Raw genomic sequence first — 16,576 nt, 5'->3', positions numbered from 1 at the left:
TCCCTCGGAGTGCTCCCGGCATCCCATGTCAACAGTTTACACGCCGACATCCTGTTTGGAGCAATAAGGAAAGCAGGGCCATTTCCTGCCTGTCCCTGTGCCAGCCGTCAACGAGCGTCAGCCTGCCATCAAACCCTTTCAACCCGGTGAGAGAGAGAGAGAGAGAGAGAGAGAGAGAGAGAGAGAGAGAGAGAGAGAGAGAGAGAGAGAGAGAGAGAAGAGAGAAAGAGAGAAAGAGAGAAAGAGAGAGAGAGAGAGAGAGAGAGAGAGAGAAAGAAAGAAAGAAAAAGAAAGAAAGAAAGAAAGAAAGAAAGAAAGAAAGAAAGAAAGAAAGAAAGAAAGAGAGAGAGAGAGAGAGAGAGAGAGAGCGCATCTCACAAAACCTGTCAGGAGTGTATAAATCAAATAAAAATTCATTAAAATAAGGAATTATATACTGCATAAAAAAGGATGCCTATTTATATACCATTATGATTTGTTGCATTGCTGCATCAAGGCCACAAGACATAATTAAAGTCATGAAGTAAGTTTTCTTTGGAAGAAATTAATACTTTTATTCAGTAAAGATGCATTAAACCGATCAAAACAGTAAATACATTAATAACGTTACAAAAGATTTCTATTGCAAATAAATGCTGTTCTTTTGAACTTTCTATTTCTATCAACGAAAATATGAAGTAGCACAGCTTTTTTCACCATTTATAATAATAAATGTTTTTAGAGCAGCAAATCAGCATATTAGAATGATTTTTCTTAAGTTATATTTTTGGCCTTTTTTGCCTTTATTTAGAAAGGACAGGAAAATTTGCTTAATTGTCTATAGAGATACAGATATAGAGATATATAGCTAGATCGATAAGCTTAATTGATGTTAAAATGTCACAATACAAAAAAATCGATAGATTGATAGATCGATATAGAAAGTCCTAAACAAAAATGGAGTGAAATTTGACTTGGACATATTCTGGATAAGTTTCAAGGGATCCACCCATAATTCACTTTAATTTTAGGCTATAAAAAAACTGTTTTAGAAGTGCAGCATTAACCGGATACAACTTGTTAGTTACACTTGCAATACAAATCACAAATTTGGATCGGCTTTAAAAAGCACATTGATAACAGACTATTTACACTTTCCTCAAATAAATCTGGCCTTTACACGCTTCGCATGAGACGCGGGACCTCCTTCAGGACCTCCGAGCGCTGCTCTGTGACTTCCTCCGACAAAGAGCCAGAGTCATCGAGACAATTAGCCCTTTCTTAACACTCATTCTTCCCTCTTTTCCTGTTAATACCTCCAGTTGACTTAGAGGAGGGAATGTTTCCGGCCAGGGTTGTAAATACGGCACAGGGATGATAGAGATGTTGAATGGCTTTCTTCCAAACTAGAGTAAACATGAACAAGAGCTAGAGCAGATGCTGGGCCGGATCCAGGTCGAAGACAGCCTGCGTTCTGTTACTTGCACTGTTTAACTGAACTATCCTGAGCGGATAGGAGCCGGTGTGGTGCTGTTTGGTTATAATACAGTAGAGTATTGTATGAATTCATCATCACACTACTCAAGCACACACACCAAGAAAACCCCTCAACACGGCTGACGGGGGTTCATGGCCCCAGGACAATTCACAATTGGTTTGAAAGCAATACAGCTGCTTAGGATCAACATAGAAGTGATGGTTTTAATCACTTGTCACTTTATCACTTTCCGCCCGGTTACGACAGTGTTATGTTAATGACGTAAATGCAATTCAACTCACTTAAAAATATTAGTACAGCACTTTTCAAAAGACATTCTATTCCAAAACCAGCTTTACAAAAAAAAAAAAAAAGACAAAGACAATCTCCAGCAAGCTAGGCAACTAAAGAAAAGAAAATCTTCTTAAAGGGATAGTTCACCCAAAAAATTCTGAAATAATGTATATGACTTATTTTCTTCTGTGGAACACAAAAGATATCTTGAAAAATGCTTGTGGTCCACACAACATATTATTTTTGCATTCACTGTATGGACAAAAAAAAACAAAAAACACACACAAACACTTTTCAAAATATCTTCTTTTGTGCTCCACAGAGGCCAGAAATGCATATAGGTTTACAGACATGATGGTGCGTAAATGATCGATCATTCCTTTAAGATCAAACCAAAGGAGGAACCAAGATCTAGCCTAACTCTGAGAACTCATTTTCCTCTGGCTGGGACCGTTTTAAAGATAAATAAATAAATAAATAAACACTGAATATTACCACGTTTGAAAACATTGACCGGATTGTACTGAGGTCTGATAGACCTTTAGCAAATAAACACGTGGTGTTGCAAGCGGGCCGTTGAGTGCAAGGGAGAGATAAACTCTGACAGATCTGTTCCTGCGGAAGACACATTCTCCCTCTCTAGCAGTTAACAGTTCGTAAAAAGTCCAGAACTGCCTTTCCTTGAGGACTCATGGACACACATATACAGTTGCGCACACATGTACATGCAGCAACTCACAGACGCATTCCTTCAGATGTATGTACTACTCCTGCAGAAACACACACACACACACTTATGCAGACTCCCTGAGGGGACAGTGTAAGGTATATTTGCTGTGCGGGGATGACTCAGGGCTGGATGAATTAGAGCTGGCACACTCCTTTATGAAAGGAAAACATATGGAAAGAAGAACAGTTGGGCGTGGGGAAGAGAAACACTTTTACTAACTGGACCAGCCTTTACTGCCACAGTCAACACCAAAACACACAACGCTCAACCACTTAGTCGGCATGAAATCAAAATGTACTTTCATAATACACATTCCTGGTCTATTAGTGCAACCACTCAACACCTTAGAAACTGCTCGGATCACAACAAATCTAGTTTTAATTGTTCTTTCTTAGTTTCTCATTAACATGAATTATGAGTGAAGTTCTAAGGCTGTTCACGTGTACTCGCTTCACTTCATTCAGTTCAAATATCCAGAGAGACCATTTACAGATTCTGTTGTTTATAACCGGAGCATTAACCTCCTGTGAGGAATCAGTCATTTAGCTCCGTCTGTGTCAACGCTAACAACAGACATAACTCAGACGTAAAGATGGTCATAAAGCAAGCAGCAATAAATTTGTCACCAGGTGGTTTCCGTTTGGAGATGGAGAGAGCGAGAGTTCTCTCCTCCTTTTGGGAGCCTCTATAAATCCTTCCCATTTCCGGACTGTTCTGTGGGGGTGCTCAATCCAGGGGCTTGTAGATGAATGGGACTTTTAATTTGGCTAAAATTCATATTCAAAGATGTATGGTCCTCGTGCCTCAAGCCTACAGGGAATTTATTATTCGTTTTGGCTCACAGCACTTCACCCTCGGAGGAAAGCTAGTAGATTACATTTTTTCACATTTAACTAAAGGATAAGATGGTGAAATCGTTTAACACAGGAAGTGACACTTGCAGGAATACTATCGGTATCATTTTACACAGATGATGTGAAAAAAGTTTATATCCCAAGGGAGGCGCCACATTTATTTCTTGACATATGCTGCCCTCTATTGATCCTCAGTGGAATCCCTTGTTCTGCTATTCTAAGTTTCTAGAGGCAAGGCAAGTAGTCATTTATCAGACACTTATCCTTACTTACTAGTAGTCATTTATCAGACACTTACCCTTACTTACTAGTAGTCATTTATCAGACACTTACCCTTACTTACTAGACACTTATCCTTACTTACTAGTAGTCATTTTTATCAGACACTTATGCTTACTTACTAGTAGTCATTTATCAGACACTTCTCCTTACTTACTAGACACTTATCCTTACTTACTAGTAGTCATTTTTATCAGACACTTATCCTTACTTACTAGTAGTCATTTATCAGACACTTATCCTTACTTACTAGTAGTCATTTATCAGACACTTACCCTTACTTACTAGACACTTATCCTTACTTACTAGTAGTCATTTTTATCAGACACTTATGCTTACTTACTAGTAGTCATTTATCAGACACTTCTCCTTACTTACTAGACACTTATCCTTACTTACTAGTAGTCATTTTTATCAGACACTTATCCTTACTTACTAGTAGTCATTTATCAAACACTTATCCTTACTTACTAGTAGTCATTTATCAGACACTTACCCTTACTTACTAGACACTTATCCTTACTTACTAGTAGTCATTTTTATCAGACACTTATGCTTACTTACTAGTAGTCATTTATCAGACACTTATCCTTACTTACTAGTAGTCATTTATCAGACACTTATCCTTACTTACTAGACACTTAACCTTACTTACTAGTAGTTATCAGACACTTATCCTTACTTACTAGTAGTCATTTTTATCAGACACTTATGCTTACTTACTAGTAGTCATTTATCAGACACTTATCCTTACTTACTAGTAGTCATTTTTATCAGACACGTATGCTTACTTACTAGTAGTCATTTATCAGACACTTATCCTTACTTACTAGTAGTCATTTTTATCAGACACTTATGCTTACTTACTAGTAGTCATTTATCAGACACTTCTCCTTACTTACTAGACACTTATCCTTACTTACTAGTAGTCATTTTTATCAGACACTTATCCTTACTTACTAGTAGTCATTTATCAGACACTTATCCTTACTTACTAGTAGTCATTTATCAGACACTTACCCTTACTTACTAGACACTTATCCTTACTTACTAGTAGTCATTTTTATCAGACACTTATGCTTACTTACTAGTAGTCATTTATCAGACACTTCTCCTTACTTACTAGACACTTATCCTTACTTACTAGTAGTCATTTTTATCAGACACTTATCCTTACTTACTAGTAGTCATTTATCAAACACTTATCCTTACTTACTAGTAGTCATTTATCAGACACTTACCCTTACTTACTAGACACTTATCCTTACTTACTAGTAGTCATTTTTATCAGACACTTATGCTTACTTACTAGTAGTCATTTATCAGACACTTATCCTTACTTACTAGTAGTCATTTATCAGACACTTATCCTTACTTACTAGACACTTAACCTTACTTACTAGTAGTTATCAGACACTTATCCTTACTTACTAGTAGTCATTTTTATCAGACACTTATGCTTACTTACTAGTAGTCATTTATCAGACACTTATCCTTACTTACTAGTAGTCATTTTTATCAGACACGTATGCTTACTTACTAGTAGTCATTTATCAGACACTTATCCTTACTTACTAGTAGTCATTTTTATCAGACACTTATGCTTACTTACTAGTAGTCATTTATCAGACACTTATCCTTTCTTACTAGTAGTCATTTTTATCAGACACGTATGCTTACTTACTAGTAGTCATTTATCAGACACTTATCCTTACTTACTAGTAGTCATTTATCAGACACTTATCCTTATTTACTAGACACTTAACCTTACTTACTAGTAGTTATCAGACACTTATCCTTACTTACTAGACACTTATCCTTACTTACTAGTAGTCATTTATCAGACACTTATCCTTACTTACTAGTAGTCATTTATCACACTTATCCTTACTTACTAGTAGTCATTTATCAGACACTTATGCTTACTTACTAGTAGTCATTTATCAGACACTTCTCCTTACTTACTAGACACTTATGCTTACTTACTAGTAGTCATTTATCAGACACTTCTCCTTACTTACTAGACACTTATCCTTACTTACTAGTAGTCATTTTTATCAGACACTTATGCTTACTTACTAGTAGTCATTTATCAGACACTTATCCTTATTTACTAGACACTTAACCTTACTTACTAGTAGTCATTTTTATCAGACACTTATCCTTACTTACTAGTAGTCATTTATCAGACACTTATCCTTACTTACTAGTAGTCATTTATCAGACACTTATCCTTATTTACTAGACACTTAACCTTACTTACTAAACACTTATCCTTACTTACTAGTAGTCATTTATCAGACACTTATCCTTACTTACTAGTAGTCATTTATCAGACACTTATCCTTATTTACTAGACACTTAACCTTACTTACTAAACACTTATCCTTACTTACTAGTAGTCATTTATCAGACACTTATCCTTACTTACTAGTAGTTATCAGACACTTATCCTTACTTACTAGACACTTATCCTTACTTACTAGTAGTCATTTATCAGACACTTATCCTTACTTACTAGTAGTTATTTATCACACTTATCCTTACTTACTAGTAGTCATTTATCAGACACTTATGCTTACTTACTAGTAGTCATTTATCAGACACTTATCCTTACTTACTAGTAGTCATTTATCACACTTATCCTTACTTACTAGTAGTCATTTATCAGACACTTATGCTTACTTACTAGTAGTCATTTATCAGACACTTATCCTTACTTACTAGTAGTCATTTATCAGACACTTATGCTTACTTACTAAGTAGTCATTTATCAGACACTTATCCTTACTTACTAGTAGTCATTTATCAGACACTTATGCTTACTTACTAGTAGTCATTTATCAGACACTTATGCTTACTTACTAGTAGTCATTTATCAGACACTTATCCTTACTTACTAGTAGTCATTTATCAGACACTTATGCTTAATTACTAGTAGTCATTTATCAGACACTTATCCTTGCTTACTAGTAGTCATTTATCAGACACTTATGCTTACTTACTAGTAGTCATTTATCAGACACTTATCCTTACTTACTAGACACTTATCCTTACTTACTAGTAGTCATTTATCAGACACTTATGCTTACTTACTAGTAGTCATTTATCAGACACTTATCCTTACTTACTAGACACTTATCATTACTTACTAGTAGTCATTTATCAGACACTTATGCTTACTTACTAGTAGTCATTTATCAGACACTTATCCTTACTTACTAGACACTTATCCTTACTTACTAGTAGTCATTTATCAGACACTTATCCTTACTTACTAGTAGTCATTTATCAGACACTTATCCTTACTTGCTAGTAGTCATTTATCAGACACTTATCCTTACTTACTAGTAGTCATTTATCAGACACTTATCCTTACTTGCTAGTAGTCATTTATCAGACACTTATCCTTACTTACTAGTAGTCATTTATCAGACACTCTTATTCCAAACTAGTTTTATTTTTGGACCCAGATGATTTTAATAACATTAGGTTCCCTTAATGCAGTGGTTCCCAACCAGGGAATTTTAAATTGTCATTTAGGATGAGACAAAAGCATTAAAATAAGCTAAAACAACTAAAATTGTATTTTAAATCAGCCCTGTTAACAGGTGTTCAGCTCTCTTTGAAGAACCAGGGTTCCGATGGTCTTGAAAAATGTGGATATATGTGGAAGCCTAATTTTAAAAGTGTGAATTCAAGACCTGGAAAAGTAATGTGAATTCATAAAATATTGAAACAAAATGAGCAATTTTACAATGAATATGCATTTTACTAGTTATGCCAAGTTCCAAAAATAACTAAAATTTAAAAAAAAACATCCAATAAACCACAAACAACTGGAAAAGTGACTAGGCTTTCGAATATTGTCAAGCCTTAATTGTTGAAGTATCAAAGTCTTAAAGGTCCCGTTCTTCGTGATCCCATGTTTCAAACTTTAGTTAGTGTGTAATGTTGCTGTTAGAGCATAAATAATATCTGTAAAATTATAAAGCTCAAAGTTCAATGCCAAGCGAGATATTTTATTTAACAGAAGTCGCCCACATCGAACGGCCCGTTTGGACTACATCCCTCTACTTCCTTCTTTAATGACGTCAGTAGAACAGTTTTTTGACTAACCTCCGCCCACAGGAATGCTCCCTCAACTCTACCGAAATTCGTTTATTTACTTGCGCACTTCTTATAACTTACTGTGTTTACTCAGCTCTTACGGTGATTTTCTGAAGTAAAACTGACGCTTCATCTTTTGTGTGATGTACAATAAACTTTATTAAACTCATCAGTATATGTTTGATCATCATTCGGACATGGTCCGAAACAGCAGACTTGTAGGCTCTTAATAATGGATACATACAAGCAGATGACAAATACGTTATAATAACCGTAATTAAACTACTAAACTATACCTGTTCCATCTCTATACTGCACTCTGACTCTGTAGGCATTATTGTCCGACTCGAAATGAACACCGTTACTGAGAGTTTCTGATATTATCATCATTCCATGAGATGAAATTGTCCTGAGAGACTGAGCACGAGCTCATGAGGCTCCGCCCCCTGGGTCGTCCAGCAGCAGCTGTACAATATTTCCAGTGCTGCACTGCAACTGATTCTTCAACAACAAGGCCAAAGGAATCGTTTTTGTAGTAATCGCTAAAAAAATTAGTGAACTAAATGTGATTGGAAAGGCATTATACAAAGACACTATAAAGACATCACATCTTTCTACCGCAAAGCCCTCACTGGTTGCACACAACAGCAAACATTCAGCAAGACCGGTGTAAGACCAATTCAAGGATAAATGAACCAATTCTTTTTAATGAAATGGTCAAAAAGATTTATAAGCCTGAATCACTTGCTGGCTGACTGAAACAATCAATCAATCAATCAATCAATCGCTACTTTGGACGAAAAGAACCAAGAACTGTAACTGTGTTATTTGAGACTTAAATGAGTGTAGAGACTGACCTGGCTTGGCCATAACATTTGAGGTTTTCTCTGCTGAAGCAGGCGCTGCGTCTTCTCTGGGCGTTGAGTTGGAGGACTCAGTGTCTAGGCTGGTGGTGATGTCTTGTATTTCACCGTGGTCTATTTTCAGTGGATCTTCAGGAGGGGGTCGCACATCTTCTTCATGCACAGAGTTCATGGGCTCTCCTAAAGAGTCAACACATTTAAATTTAAGATGACCATCATGGATAATGTGATCCCGTCTACTACAGGGATTCACTCAAATCACACTTCTACTTGGAACTATCAAATTATGCAGGGCCACGTTTCCCAAAAGCATTGTGAGCCTAAGTTGTAAACCAACTGCACCAAAGGACTCTACGATCTACTTACGCTTACAATGCTTTTGGGAAACGCAGCCCAAATCATTTGAAAAGAAAACCACAATTGGGAATAGGTGCATTAAAGGGATAGTTCACCCAAAAATTAAACAAAAATGACTCATCCTCATGTCATTTCAAACCCGTAAGTCTTTTTATTCATCATCTTCATTCATCATAAAATTGAGATTAAACTACTGGAGTCACATGGATTACTTTAATGATGTTTTTACTGCCTTTCAGTTGCGTAGCTGTCAATGGAGGGACAGAAAGCGCTCAGATTTCATCAAAAAGATCTTCATTTGTGTTCTGAAGATGAACGAAACTCTTACGGGTTTGAAATGACATGAGGGTGAGTAATTAATGACAGAATTTTCATTTTTCGGTGAACTAACGTACAATTAAACACCCTCAGTCAAGCTATAAATTTATGTCTAAATGGTATGAAATGGATCTTGTACTTGCAAACACAATTTTAGTTCATAAACACTAAGAAAATGTGTCATGCCCAACACCACACAAACAAATTGAGCACAAGAAACACAAGACATGTAGAAAAAGAGAAGAAAATAGCAAAATATGGGAGGGATAACACATGATGCCTGGGTGACAGGAGGGGAGTCTGGTTAATGTCTGGCCAACAGCACAAAGCGCACCTGACAAAAACGACTGGGTTTTTCCTGCAGCTATAGCCACTGTCCTCTGAAGTATGGACGAGATGGGCTTTAGACGGCTTTTGATTTCTTCTAAAACATCTGGGATGGCATATTAAATCAGACCAGACATCAAGATATAAGAAACAGACAGAGGCTATACCTGTAGAAAACATGCCTTGGGGATGCAACTCTTCGGACTGGGCTATATATCGAGTCGGATATATTCAGATATGATTTTGTGCCAATGTATATTAAACAACATTGTGAAAATAAGAGACATTTTAATAGAATTTTTGTAAATCATTTCAAACTGTCCATTTTATATTCCAAATGTTTGTGTCACTCAGAAATGTTAATCTTCACAATTCATTAAGTGGCATTTCTCATTTATTAACATGTTTCATTATAAATATAATGCATATGTACTGCAGGTAGATGTTTTCATATCATAAATTATTAAATATTCTCATGTGTTCATTTTGAATCTGTTTTCAATGCTGAAATGGTGGTTTCTGTCATTTGAAAAAAGAATCTCCATATCGGAGAAAATTCATAACTAAATATAAATAATGAATGTAATCAAAAGGCTATAATTTATGAGCCAGCCCGCAAGTTAAAAAGTAAATGATGTGTTTAAATTGGCCTCTTCGATTTGTGGCACCACACCCTCATGTTATTTTCATGTTCGGATGTAATGAAGAGGTTTTCAAGTTATTTAACAAAACACAGATAAAATAAACATTTAACATAGCATCCAGCTTCATGATACCAATCATGACTGATCACGACCAGCAGCCAAATAATCTAGTAAGTGGCACTCGCTCACTCACTCACCTTCATGTCCCTCATCACACCGCTCCACTGGCATCTCTCCTTTGGAGAGAAACTTGTTCACTCTCTTCAAGGTCTTTTTGTGAGTCTTCGACGGATGGAAGTTCAAGGCATGGCACCTGCCAAACAGTAAGCACAACAACTAGTAAAGTTCTATATAAATGCCTCATTCATTCAACACATTAATGTATACAGAAAGATCAAACACACAATTTGTTTCCAGGAAATTAAGCCGCGGTCACACTAGACTTTGAGCATGCGAAATTTCCTCAGGCACTGCAATAGTCATGATATGACTTTATAAACATGAATTAAACATATAACAAATAGTAATACATTCAAAATGTAAAAATGGAGGTCACTCTGTGAAGCATCGATCTTTTACTGCTAACACGTCTTCACGTGAAGTCAGAGTTCACCCAACTTTGGACGCAGCGAAACGCAAAACTGTGCATGAGTTTGTGTTTTACGGTCTGATGCATTTGCATGCGTAAGAATGGAAGTCAACGGAATGAAAAGTGTAGTGTGACCGCACCTTTATACACATTTAAGAAGATCACCCAATAGTCAAATTTAACTATAAGATATTCATTTTAATTTATCACAAAGTATCCTATATACACAAGCAAGCTTTTACCTGATGGTGTACTGTGGGCAGCACGTCTTATTCATAATAGGCTTGTAAACATATTTGCCACTTCTAAGAAAAACAAAAAACAGGAAAAGAACAAAGGGGAGATCAATTTAAATATTATAAAATTTAAATTTAGCCATACATCAATAAGCCAATGATTATTCATTAAACCAATTATAATAAAATCGTGGTTAAAAATTCATGTTTAAATAAATGATATCATTTATTTAAAATGTATGCTCATGCATTTTAAATAAATTATATTTATTTTCTTTACTAAACCTGGCATTGTTTACTATGAATATTGCTGACTCTACTTGTGATTTTCCACATTTGTAACTCACTCACTTTGTAAGTGTCTGCAAAATGAATAAATGTACAGTTTTCTTGCCAAATATATCCAGATTAAAATGTGGTTTCATGTTGAATTGAACCATTTGTCTTGTTCAAAGAAGTGTGTGAGCTCAGGGAGTATCTCTGAATCTGTCACTGTGTTAAGCTCATTAAACTGCCCAGACTAATGCATCCTGTTAATGTGTAAAAGTGTTTCCTGCTAAGACATTACGCAAGAAATCCCAATCATGCAGCACATGATTTAAAGTCAAGTCAGAAGATTGAATTATGAAACACTCATTATTAGGAATTTAACAGTTCAGAGGTCAGACAATAGTAGATATCAGGACCTTCTCCAGCCTCTGTCGATGAGATCTTGGTAGTCCTGCACTGTCATAGTATGGGACCACATGCCTAGAGAGAGAACATCAATATTTAGATCATACACAACACAAACTTATCAATTAAACCTCTTAAATAAAGACATGCATGAACATGAGAACAGGAGGACATATGATCCTTATAGCCTTGTGTTCACAGTGAGCCTCAAATGGACACACAGTTCAGGAAGGGAAAAAGTTTCCTTTGACGTCATGGAGAATTAAGCTCCCACACAGGGACACGTATAGGACATCTGTCCTCAAAGCTTTGAGAATTCTTGCAGTTTTTTGGCTGTGGGGTTAAGATGTCTCTTTGTCTAGATTGAGCCATAATCCAATCAACACAAACACTGAGGAGAATACAAACACCTCTTGTGGACTAAAAACAAAGATTAAAACCACACAATACCGACAAAACATTTAAACAATGACACATATACACAAATAAAAATGAGTGAACAATAAACATTTCTCAATGCGAAATGGTAATACCAATATTAATAACAAGAGGGCAGGATGTCTCATATATAAATGTGAAATAGGCTAGAACATCTTTTACATAATATTTAATCAAAGCTGACAAAAAAAAATATTTCAAAACAGAAATGAGTGATTAGGTTGTTGGTAGATTTTGGGACTGAAACAAGGGGTGCTAATGCTCCTTTAATCTGCCAAAGAAGAACGTCAGTGTACAATCATCTGATTTATATAGCCAGTAAAATTCATGTTCAGAATCTCCATAAATACTTTAAGCAATAACACAGTCTTAGCCTTTCAATAACAATGTATGATATCAGTACATCATCTGATATTTATTATGTTATTTAATTTTTGCATTACTTTTGCCAGAACTAATCTTTTCCATAATCTAGCGCTTTCCTTTTTAAGAGCATGATTTATTCATATAAGAAAGGTGGGGATTTTTTTTTTTTTTTAATAGACATGAAAATGCACATTCCGAACTAAAATGGTTGTAATTCAAGTATGCTTTAGAATATCCAGACGTAAGATTGGTCTTGTTTTAAAGAAGACATTTGGCAGATTTTTGTAGAAGTGAAATATATTAAGAAAGTGAAAGAAAAAAAAGTTATAGAAGTTTGAGATTATGAAAATGTACAATGTAAAAAATGTAATTATTCATATTTTATATAAAATATATATTTTCTATAAAACTGGGGCATAGAAGGGCATAAAGGCGGCGCTCGCGAGCACACTTCTGAGCGCTGAAATGCAGAATGGGACACGACACCCTACGGACTCGTACACTTGGCGAGCACGCGCAATTTAAGGCCACGAGACCGCGAGTCCACATGAAGTGTGCCATTTGGGATCCAGCCCATTACTGCCCAAATAAGGGCACCTCCGTTTCCATATGTGGTTTGAGTGATCTGAACCATATATTTCCACAATTTTCATACAATTTATGAAGTAGACATCCTATGTTGTAGTATGGGAACTACTATCCTAGAAGTATGGGAAGTTTGGCAGATTTTGATATGAATTCAACCTCTAATAAACACATTCGCAAACACATGTAGTTCGCTGCCACATCACAAATGGTGAATCTATAATTTTTTTCTTCTTTAAATTTAAAACATTTTCAGACCTTTTTTTTCTAAAAGAAATTGAATGGATGTTATCTTTTGGACTCTTGGCATTAAAACAAACTGAGGTTTCTACCATTTTTTCATGATTTTTCATGTTCATCGCTATTTCAAAATAAAGGTCTGAACACGCCTTAGGAGTATGAAAATAATATTGTTCCAAATTGATAAATTACGGCTCCTCTGTAATTTATTTTGAAAATCAACTTTCAAATGATATATAGTTTGTCAAGATTTAGGTTTAGTATAAGATTAATTACTGTTTTAAATATGTAATGGCTGTGGGCCCACTGGTGGGCCAGTGAGACATAAAGGATTAATTTGATTTGATTTGATTTGATTTGATTTTAATCCATTTTAATGTTGGGAATTGGGACTGATTTTGGAGCTGGCTCAAGTTAAAACACTAAGAGGAAAAAAAAGATTCGCTCAAAAAACCCTAATGTAAATATAAATTGAACAAAATAATTATAATTTAAAAAACTTCCAGAATTCAGGCCAGGAAAAGCAGGCACTCATTGTTAAGGTCTACGGGCCAAGCCGATTGTTTTCAGAGCACAAACAAACAAAAAAAACGATTCAATAGCACAGAACACAACACAGTCCAGAAAGATCCATTAAGCAACATCAGGTCAGATCACCGCAACAACAGAGACAAGAGGTTTGCTTTTACCGGACTTATCCATTAATCTAGCCCATACGGGGCGGGTTTTTCAGAACACAACACAATAGACACTGATTAGGTTTGAGGCAGATAAAAAAACAGGTAACAAGCCCTGAAAAGATTGAAAAGGCGTAAAAAAACCAAACAGTTCAGGCCCAGTCTGCACCACAACACAGTAAAACAATTAAAAGGAAACTATGAAGGTGTGTTTCTTATTATAACACTCACAAGGGGTTCAGGCATTAGGTCATGGCACATAATGTCACCTTTGGGTTAAGCATTAGCCTGGTATGATGCAATCTCTTTGCATAAATTTGATAGAGAGTTATAAAGTCAAAAGTTTATGACAAGTCATTCACCTGGAGATAGTTCAGAGTCACGCAGCACCCGCTGTTCCTGGATTTGTACTAGTGCTGATATTTATGTTAATTGATAAGTAAGTACTTCGCAAAGAAAAGTTATGTGCACAATTCAACTTCCAAATAAGAGATAAAATGGAACTGAAGAGTCAAGATGAAACCAAAAATGACCCCAGTCACTTTCTTAATGCATTATCGTGGACTTACAGTATTGTGCATGATGCACATTACTAAAAAAAAAAGAGTTAATCTTCATATAGTTTTATATTAACTTTCTTCACCTATGAAAGTTGTTTTACTTTTCAACCGACATCATCAAGCTCTCTAGTATATTTCAACGCCTCAGCTCCATTCTGGTAACAACCAATTTTCCCAAATTAATTTGCAATTACTAAATCAGAGTCCTGTCCAACATTATTTCTCATTGAATATCAAGTTTAGACAGGAAATGCGTCACATCATAAAAGTAAAATGTGTTGCAAACAGAATTTCATGTTGACTTTGAAAGGTTCGGGTCCTTACTTTATACTTGAAAGTGAAAGCAATCAATTAAACTCTATTCTCTTGCATGGCTAGACTATAAAAGTGTGATGACGGCCTATAAATCAGTGAAAGATGGAGATATCAAGAGTTACTGAGGTATTACGCAGAGCCCTAGGTAATGAAGCATATTGCTTAGGATAATATCTGCTAAATCAAAGTAAACAAACCCGTCTCTGAACTTTCAAGTCCTAATGGCTTCCACATTATATAGCATAGGGCAGATTAGGATCAGATTATCTTTAGCACCACTATTACTACCGCTATTACAACACCGCTTCCTCACAATCCTTGTTGATCTGCTTGTGTCACCACTTTTAGCACCATTTGTCATCATCATCATCATCATAAAGGTAAATCAAAAAACATTTCGATGTGAATTCTCCAGTAAATATAATAAACCATTGGCCATCAATCTTTGGCAATTCCCTGGACCATTTTCCAGGATGATGGGAACCATGAACTATAAAAACTATGATACATTTTCTAAAATTGAGAGCAGACTTCTATATCTAACTGTAATAAAAGAAAGTGCTAGAAGGTCTAAGTGCAAAAAAAATAAAAAATAAATGTAAAATATTAATAATTATTAGGCTACTTAATTAATAAAATAGGATTAAATAAGATTAAAACAAATATAAATTATAATCTTAAAATTAGTAAATAATATAATGAATAGAAAATATATAGATGCCTTTCAAGCTTTAGGGCCCCTCATATATGATCTGTGACACCCCCTGATATACAGTAAATAGTAGAGTAAATGTATTATTTTATAAACTCAGTGACCCTGTATCTGACTGCCTTGATTACACAACATAGACACTTTAGCCTATTTATTAGACTTCGCGTTATTATAATATGAATAAACAGTTAGAATCCAGAACACTCTTTTTGTAAAGATCTGAACTGTAAAACTTATTACAAAAACAAGAATGGCACATAGGAGTAAATCACTTTAAGGTCCAGACAGGGGTGGACAAAGATGAACAGGCCTCTGCTATTCCCTCACATCAGGAAATGATTTCAATCTTCTCTGTTTTTAAAAATTTAAAACTCACTTTAAAACTGACATGTCAATGGCAGAGAACATTTGGCTGACAGATCCACCACAAACAAAGATTATGAGATCTTACAGTTTATAATTGACTTGGCAATGAAGCAACTCATTTGGATCTAACGTTACATAATTAATACTATAATATTAATAAAGCGTTTAAACATTTGACAAACCAGTTCATGAAACAGTCATCGCTTGTCGAAACAGTCATCGCTAATCAAAACAGAGTGGTCCAACCAAGCTTCCATCAAACGTTCTGTCGATTCACTGAAATATTGACCACAAACCATTAGTGACAGAGTAATGCTCACTCACCGTGTGAGAAATTGCCATTTTCATGTTTACAGTAACCGCAGCGATAGCCGTCATCTCCCCCAAAATACTCCACTATACTGTAAGATCCACCCGCTGCCATTTCCACGCTCGCCCAGGTACGATTAACGAACCCTACTATTGGTAAGGGCAGGTTCATGAATATTAATTACGCTGCATGACGTTCGTCCGGCGCGCTGTCTGATTGGTCTGATTTTCTGAAAAACCGCCGTTAGTAGGTGAGCAATTATTCATATGAATGAG

General features: G+C 35.6%; 1 protein-coding gene across 4 annotated transcripts in view; it reads right to left on the bottom strand.

Moving 5' to 3' along the window:
* The window catches only part of ate1 (arginyltransferase 1), an 81,688-nt gene that overhangs the window by 62,651 nt on the left and 2,461 nt on the right, over positions 1 to 16,576 (bottom strand). For 2 of the 4 annotated variants that reach the window (XM_084093767.1, XM_084093768.1), the window contains exons 1-5: positions 16,316 to 16,461; positions 11,744 to 11,807; positions 11,064 to 11,126; positions 10,430 to 10,545; positions 8,581 to 8,766 (exon numbers count right to left, since the gene is read on the bottom strand). In XM_084093767.1, the coding sequence (XP_083949893.1) occupies positions 8,581 to 8,766; positions 10,430 to 10,545; positions 11,064 to 11,126; positions 11,744 to 11,807; positions 16,316 to 16,415 (529 nt within the window). In that variant the 5' untranslated portion in view covers positions 16,416 to 16,461. Of the gene's footprint in view, positions 1 to 8,580; positions 8,767 to 10,429; positions 10,546 to 11,063; positions 11,127 to 11,743; positions 11,808 to 16,315; positions 16,462 to 16,576 lie in introns of those variants that run through there. The other 2 variants (XM_084093770.1, XM_084093769.1) reach the window with 1 other exon arrangement.

The sequence above is a fragment of the Abramis brama genome (assembly GCF_963993115.1).
Source record: "Abramis brama genome assembly, chromosome: 19".
Lineage (NCBI taxonomy): Eukaryota > Metazoa > Chordata > Actinopteri > Cypriniformes > Leuciscidae > Abramis > Abramis brama.
Note: the sequence above shows the minus strand (reverse complement) of the source record. Positions and strands in the feature narration are given on the sequence as shown.